The 7983-nt window shown below is 40.8% G+C and overlaps 1 protein-coding gene across 1 annotated transcript in view; it reads right to left on the bottom strand.

The window, feature by feature from the left end:
* Positions 1 to 3051: 3051 nt before the first annotated feature.
* AKIRIN1 (akirin 1) overlaps positions 3052 to 7983 on the bottom strand; it is a 14850-nt gene continuing 9918 nt past the window's right edge. Inside the window, exons 4-6 of the mRNA XM_008064422.2 lie at positions 7107 to 7241; positions 5551 to 5622; positions 3052 to 4598 (exon numbers count right to left, since the gene is read on the bottom strand). Coding sequence (XP_008062613.1) covers positions 4588 to 4598; positions 5551 to 5622; positions 7107 to 7241 — 218 coding nt within the window. The 3' untranslated portion in view covers positions 3052 to 4587. The remainder of the gene's footprint in view (positions 4599 to 5550; positions 5623 to 7106; positions 7242 to 7983) is intronic.

Genomic DNA, 7983 nt, shown 5'->3' with positions numbered 1-7983 from the left:
TCTATCACCCACGCCAACTCAATGCCTCCGTTTCTTTTCTCCCTTTTTTCTCTAATAAACTTTGAAACTTAAAAAAAATATATTTTACAAACTATCTTCAAACTCATGCTATTTTCTGTTAAATGCTCCCTGTCCCCATCCTTGAGAAATCACTGCTCTAGAAGCTGTGCATTAGCTTTTTCTGCAAGATATTCACTTTGGCAACTGGCTTTCACTTATGTAGGCAAAGGATTTTTTTAAAAAATCATACCTCAACTTAAGTTTTAACACCCCTGGGAATGACAAATGAGGGAATGTGTCCGCAACTCACGATGCACTAAAGATTATAAATCAAGTACGCTTGCCTTGTGTGTGTGCTCTTTTTCAAATGTTTTAATGCTCTAGTGCAGGGGCCAGCAAACTTTTCTGTAAAGGGCCAGAGAGTAAGTCTTTTTATCTCTGTGGCCCATGCTATGGTCTTGGTGGCACATACTCAAGTCCGGAGCTAGTGTGAAAGCAACCACAGACACAAATGAACAGGTGGGACAGTGTTTCCATAAAACTTTACAAAAACAGGCCATAGTTTGCTGACCGTTGCTGTAGTGAATAACATATACAACATATATAGTGGATAGAGACACACTGAAAAGCATTCCCAAATTCCTGTCATTCGTTTATTGCTTCCTTAATAAAACACATGTATAAATTCTAATAAAAAAATAAAAATTTTTGATGTTAGAATGGGCCGTTCATACTGGAAAGCTGAGAATCACTACTTCAGGTTTGGGTCTGATGAAGAAACCTGCTATAAATGTTAAAGTGTAAGTCTATGCCCTACGTTGTACTAAACTTTTTAAAATTTTTATTATAAAGACGTGGGGTACAATTCAGGGTTATGTATATAAACATTGATCATGCAGGTACCCTTGCTAAACTTTTACATGGATTATTTCTTGCCTTTGAAAAGAAATCCCAATGATGTACATACTATTAACCTTTATTTTACAGATTAAAAAAACCATAGCTTAGTTTAGTAATCTGGCAAAGTTCACACAGGGAACTGGTGGCAGAGACTAAACTACAGTGCTACAAACATCCAAAAGCCATTCCTTTATTTATTGTATCAATCCTCCAACCAGTCGTCCTTTCTAGTAGGCAGAAGATTCACTAGGTGTGGAAGGTTGGCCTAAATTCTTGTTCTTCCTTGATGTTTTTCCTCTTGGGAGGTGCTCAACAATTATCAATGCCTCAGGAGCTTTGATCCTCCCTTTACTCCTGAGCCAGGCATGGATACTTACTCCTTTCATTCCTTTAGCCTCAGATTGTACTAAGACAAAACTGGAATGAAAGAAAAACTTTTATTTATTGAGTTGGTGTCTCATTTTGTCGCCCAGGCTAGAGTGCAGCTACACGCTCATGGCCACTGCAGCCTTGACCTGCTGGGCTAGGTGATCCTTCTGCCTCAGCCTTCCAAGTAGATGGAACTATAGGCACATGCCATGATGCCCAGCTAATTTTTTTATTTATTATAGAGATGAAGTCTCGCCAAGTTGCCCGGGCTGGTCTTGAGCCTGTGGGCTCAGGCAATCCTCTCACCTTCTCCTCCCAAGGTGCTGGGATTATAGGCGTGAGTCATTGCATCCAGCCAGAAAAACTTTTTAGTTCATTAGATATGGCTGTCCTGAAACCGTAGGTCCTGGCGTACCTTTACAGGTTTTTTTGAGTTGGAGTCTCACTCTGTCGCCCAGACTGGAGTGCAGTGGCCACTCCCGGCCACCGCAGCCTCGACCTGCTGGGCTCCGGCGATCCTTCCGCCTCAGCCTTCCAAGTGGCTGGAACTACAGGTGTGCGCTACCACGCCCAGCTAATTTTTTATTTATTGTAAAGATGAGGTCTCGCCAAGCTGCCCAGGGGGGTCTCAAACCCGCGGGTTCAGGCAATCCATCCACCTCGGCTGTAATCCCAAAGCGCTGGGATTACAGGCTGAGCCACTGAGCCCGGCCTACAGGTTTTTTTTTTTTTAAGGGTCTCAGTTGCCCAGGCTGTAGTGTAGTGGCATGATCATGACAATTACATGACAATCATGGCTCATGGCAGCTTCAACCTCCTAGACTCAGGCATGATCCTCCTACCTCAGCATCCTGAATAGCTGAGACTACAGGCACAGACCACCATGCCCAACTAATTTTCTCATTTTTTATAGAGACCAGGTTTTGTTGTTGCCCAAGCTGGTCTCGAATTTATCGGCTCTAACAATCTGCCCACTTTGGCTTCCCAAAGTGCTAGGATGATAGGCATGAGTCATTGTGCCCAGCCCCTTTTGCGAGTTGACTTCTTCCTTGGACTGTGACTTCCATTGGAAAAAGACATTTCCCTACTGTGAGTGACCTTAGACTCATGCTTTAGAAATCAAGTCTAGCGATTCTTTCCTTCGCCAGTTTAAGATCTGCCTTGCAGGTCCCAATTTTCTGTCCTAGGAATTGTCTTTTCTCTAGATTATAAACACTAACCAAACACATCTAGTATCTAGAGGAAATCCCAAAACCCAGCCAAGGTGGTGTGATCTTACCCTATGGCCCCAAAGGCAACTGTATTATAAAACAACAGCCAAACAACACTGGATATAGTGAGAGGGTAGATGAGAGGGTATCATTTTCCTTACAGAAACTTACTCAATTTCCCAGGAAGAAGCCATTTTAGTAGGAATGGGGACGGACACCTGAAATAGTAAGTGAGCACATCACACTGATCTATATCGAGAGTTCAGTGAAGCATCATTCCTTATGCCCAGTCCAGCCCCCACAGCTGCCCCTTCCTTGTTTTGGTGTGACTACCCACAGCAAGGTTGCTCCCATTACAGTCACTGCTATGTTCCTCTTTTTGGAACAAGTGACTACCCCAAAAATAAAGAGATGGAACAAACCACCCTCCACATGCAAAGCAAAATTATTATTTAATTATTTTAAAAAATCACTGCTGGGCTTTTTTAAAAAGTCCATAAATTTCCAATTTAACATTCAACTGGGGAAATGGTTGTGGCAACCTCATGTATTAATAAACATGATCACAGTATTAAGAAGGCAAGGTAAACAAATAGCTTAAGTATTTTATTTGTTTGCAACTAAGCTTGTTAACACTATATAATGAAAATGTACAAAGAATAATGTTGTAGTTTTTGGTTAGATTTAAGTCAAAGACATTCATTAATAAGGAATCTTCAAATGTGAATATTCCAGAAATTTCTCTAAGCCATCTGATCAGAACAACTGTCTCTGAATTATTACCTTACTTTGGAAGGTATTGGCATACATTTGAATTAAAACTCAAAATTTTTCAAAATAAGCCCTAATTAAAAAAACTATTCTATAATCAAACTAAAACAATATTAATAGTACTTTCCTTTCCAGAAACAATAAAGGAAACAAGGCATTTTGTAAAATGTGGTCCTGAACAAGTCACAGTAAAAAATAAATGTATACTTAACTTCCACCTCCTCAAAACAGAGGCTACTTTCTGTTCCTCAGTCTTGGAAACAAGATGAAGAACAGCCTATAAGCAACTTCAGGCAGGGGGTTGCCAAAACAAAGCTCAAGCAGTTGAACATGGATACCTCAAAAGAATTTGGGGGAACCTGACCAAAGGATCCAAATTCTATTTTTAAAAACTGATACAAAGGTGAAGTGGCTCCTCCCAAGTAGCAGTGCTGCCAGGGCCTGGTCCAGGCCCAGCTCCGTGCTCACCTGTGTTATGCTCCCAAGTGAACCCTGATGCTCCTGCTCTACGGGAGACCTTTTCCCTTTAGAGGCTGAGTGTCCAGGGAGCTCTTTGACTGTTTGAATGAGGTGAGTGCCGACTCCATGTGAGTATTTTAAGGCTTGGAGTCAATGTATTTTTCTAATACAGCTAGGCAAAGTCCATGTGTCAATGGCCCATCTCCAGTTTGTTCTAATTTCTCGCCACACATTTGTAGATCTAGGACCGCAGACCATCGCTATATCATCATAATCACATCTAATGTCCCTCCTAACTTATGATTCATATTCTGTGCCTGGAAACAGTCCCTGTATTTAACAATAATACCTACACACAAAAACAATCCACTGTTACAACTTATATGGTCACAAAACATTAATGATCTTCTGTAGACCAACCAAATGTTTTTAACCATAATTGTCGTGCATCAAATTCACAGCCAGAATCCCCAAGATCAAAAAAAATTTGCACAATACAAATAATAACTTAAAAAATACACATACACACATATACACACACTCTCACACACACTTCTTACAGAACTGTGCTTGGGGAAACTCCACTTGTTGAGTGCCACTGAAGGCATATTTTGCTAAACTGCTGCTCCAGGTATTTTGTTTGGAAAATCTATCACAGTAGGGCACAGCTGTTTATTGGATGAGCAGAAAAGAAAGATATGCTTGTGGCAACCAGAAAGTTTTAAGGTCTTTCAAGTTGTATAAAATGGACCTGCAGAAACATTAAGTGTTCTCAGGATGCAAAGTTGGAGCTGAAATGTGATATCAAACCAGTTGCAAAAAGTGTACAGCAGCCATCTCTTGAGGTCAAACCTGGTACCCAGATATGCAACAAAGCTCAGGACACATCTGCAAATTAGGAATACAAAACAAAAAAGGAAACGGTAAAGAATTACTAAAAAATGTAGTGTCATGTTTTTTAAATATTAACTGACAGTAAATGTAATAAACGGCATGAAGAATATAAGTCACCAATTAAAAGGTACTAAAACTCAAGAATTTAAGAAACCTGACTCAAATTCAGTTCAATATATAGCTATTTATAATTTATGTTTTGAGCAATTGGTCATTGTAAGATCTTTAGAATAAGAAATCCTGACCACACACCTGATAAAATAAGAAATCAACTTTAAGCCGGGCTCGGTGGCTCAGCCTGTAACCCCGCGCCTTTGGGAGGTTGAGGTGAGTGGATTGCCTGAGCCCACGGGTTCGAGACCCGCCTAGGCAGCAAGACCTCATCTCTACAATAAATCAAAAAATCAGCCGGGCGTGGTAGCGCATGCCTGTAATTCTGGCTACTCGGAAGGCTGAGGCGGAAGGATCGCCAGAGCCCAGCAGGTCGAGGCTGCGGTGGCCGTGAGCGGCCACTGCACTCCAGTCTGGGGGACAGAGTAAGACTCCAACTCAAAAAAAAAAGAGAAATCAACTTTAATAAATTAACAATTGGAACTACCTTTCTGAAGAAAAGAAAGGTAGCAAACAAATTAGTGCTGGAGTCAGACTACCTAAATTTTCAATCTTGGTTGAGCCACTAGCTATCTAAGCTTGGGCAAATTATTTAACTTTTTAAGTGCTATCCTTAACTATAAAATGGGGTTAATAATAGTCCTCATAGGGTTAAATGAGGATTATATAAGCTTCGGTGAGGATTTAAAGGGCTTAGCACAGTGCTAGGCACATACATAATCTTAGCTATTATTTTACTTCACAAGGCCTTTTTGCTCTCTGAGAGAAGATATGGAGTGTAGAAATCTTGCTTCTGGAACTTGGAAAATTCAAAGAAAAACTTGGCAATACTTACAGCTTGTTGGCCTTGTTCCATACCGTCGCATAATCTGATCATGTGTGAATTTCACAAAAGATTCATATTGTTCTGTGAGGACAAAAATAATATACTTATCCTCAGAAACTCTTCCTCAATTTTTCAAGAATTAAGTGTCAGGATCACATAGCTTTCCAGTTTCAATTCTCCACCTTCTCAGGCTCTCTTTATAAAGGTCACTCAGATCTAATCTTTCTTCTTAGAACCCAGGGCCAAATCCCTGGCTTCTAGATTTGGTTACTGATCATCTACAGTATAGTAACATTTTCCTAATGACTTCTCCCCCTCATATAACTCCTTTCCCTACTAATAACCTCCCAAGATAGAGAGGTAATGCTCACTAGCATAGACTGGCATATTTCAACAAATTTCCTATGGGACATGAAGCTCTGAAGTTCTTTGATTGCTATAAATTTCAACACACACGGAGTGAAAAACATGTGTAAGAAGTGTGGGATGGCCAGAAATCTAAGAGAAAATTCTACACCATGTAACTGCAGATAGTTCTGCAGAAGTACCGCCTTCTAAGGGGAAACTCAGTAGAAAGGTAGATGGTAGCCTGACATCTGTTAACAGAAATGATTTAGAGCCAGCTGATCAAAAAAATTATTAGCGTGGGAGTGGGAGAGGGAATTATATACTAGAGCTTCTTATTATAAACATATTTGTATATTGAAGGATCAAGGAATTTTTTACTATAAAGGAACCTATTTAACTTTACTGAATCCAACAGTTTCCAACATGAGCAGATCTATTAACATTCCGAGGAACCATGTTGTGTGGGTCATCAGATTAGGGAACAATGTAGCTACTGGAAGAAATTGTGCCTTTTCACTTCTCTCTGATGACCACACAGCAGCAAAGCAAGAAAAAGTTGCTTATAAATTTCTTAATTAATCATATTGTCACTCCAAGTAACACATCTTGAACTGTATCCCATCAGTGTGATAGGGTACAGTAAGGACTTTAATCAGAAGAATATAATGTTTGAGAAACAGCCTTTATTCAACAGAAAGTTCTTGTAAGAGTTTGGTTTATCTCCTTTGAGAAATGAAAATGAAAAGTCCTTTTATATAAAGTTTACAATTACCTAAGACTAAGTGCAATATTCACAACTCAGTAAACCCTCTTGTGGCGGGGCACGGTGGCTCACACCTTTAATTCCAGCACTCTGGGAGGCCGAGGCGAGAGGACTGCCTGAGCCCAGGGGATTGAGACCAGCCTGGGCAACTTGGTGAGACCTCGACTCTACAATAAATCAAAAAATTAGCCAGGCATGGTGGTGCAAGCCTGCAGTTCCAGCTATTTGGAAAGCTGAAGTGGAAGAATCACCTGAGCCCAGCAGGTTGAGGATGTGGTGGCCATAAGCATGCCACTGCACTCCAGCCTGGGCAAAAGTGAGACTTCAACTCGGGGAAAAAAAAAAAAAACCCTCTTGCATAAAAAGCCCTACTTTCTTTTCTAAGTTACTTAACTGGGGTTAATTCTTACTGAACCTTATTAACAACAGTGGTATGGTCACTGTCTTAGCCTACCTGCTAGTTTGGTATTGAGGATTTGCTCATACTCCTCCCGAATCTTATCTTCATAATCTTTTAAGAGACGCTCACATATTATTCCAACTTGTCGGAGGGTAAAGGTGGGCTGGTCCTTCTTCATCCAGGAGGAACCTGGCCAGAAGATAAATCTAGTTTACATAATATATTCTAGGTCTAAGGTTCAGAATTTACAATTTTTTATAAACAGCCTTCAAGATATATAAAACTGTTTAGAAAATATATTTTTTACTATGTCACTTGGATTATTTTCACAAAATTCTCCCAGTTTCTGCCACTTGTTTTACAAAGCAAAGTCAAAGGTAGATTGAGCGGTAAGAACAACAATATGTAACTAGGTGTGCTAGCAAAAATAGTTCTGATGCTATAACAATCTGAGCCCATACTCAACTATCATTCCATAAAGGACAAAAAGAAAAAGTTAAAAGCTGATATAAAACCTCTAGTCTGAGCTGGGCTTAGTGGCTCAGCCTGTAATCCCGCGCCTCTGGGAGGCTGAAGTGAGTGGATTGCCTGAGTCCATGGGTTCGAGACCTGCCTGGGCAACTTGGCGAGACCTCATCTCTACAATAAATCAAAAATTAGCCAGGCGTGGTAGCACGCGCCTGTAGTTTCAGCTACTTGGAAGGCTGAGGCGGAAGGATCGTCAGTCCTGCGGTGGCCAGGAGCGGTCACTGCACTCCAGTCTGGATGACAGAGTGAGACTCCAATTCAAAAACAAAAAACAAAAAAAAAAACCTCTAGTCTGAGCCGGGCTTGGTGGTTCAGCCTGTAATCCCAGTACTTTGGGAGGCCGAGGCAAGTGGATTACCTGAGCCCGCAGGTTCGAGACCAGCCTGGGCAACTTGGCAAGACC

Source organism: Carlito syrichta, unplaced genomic scaffold (assembly GCF_000164805.1).
Source record: "Carlito syrichta isolate Samal-C Ts95f unplaced genomic scaffold, Tarsius_syrichta-2.0.1 Scaffold307331, whole genome shotgun sequence".
Taxonomy (NCBI): Eukaryota; Metazoa; Chordata; class Mammalia; order Primates; family Tarsiidae; genus Carlito; species Carlito syrichta.
This window is presented reverse-complemented; position numbering and strand designations above follow the sequence as displayed.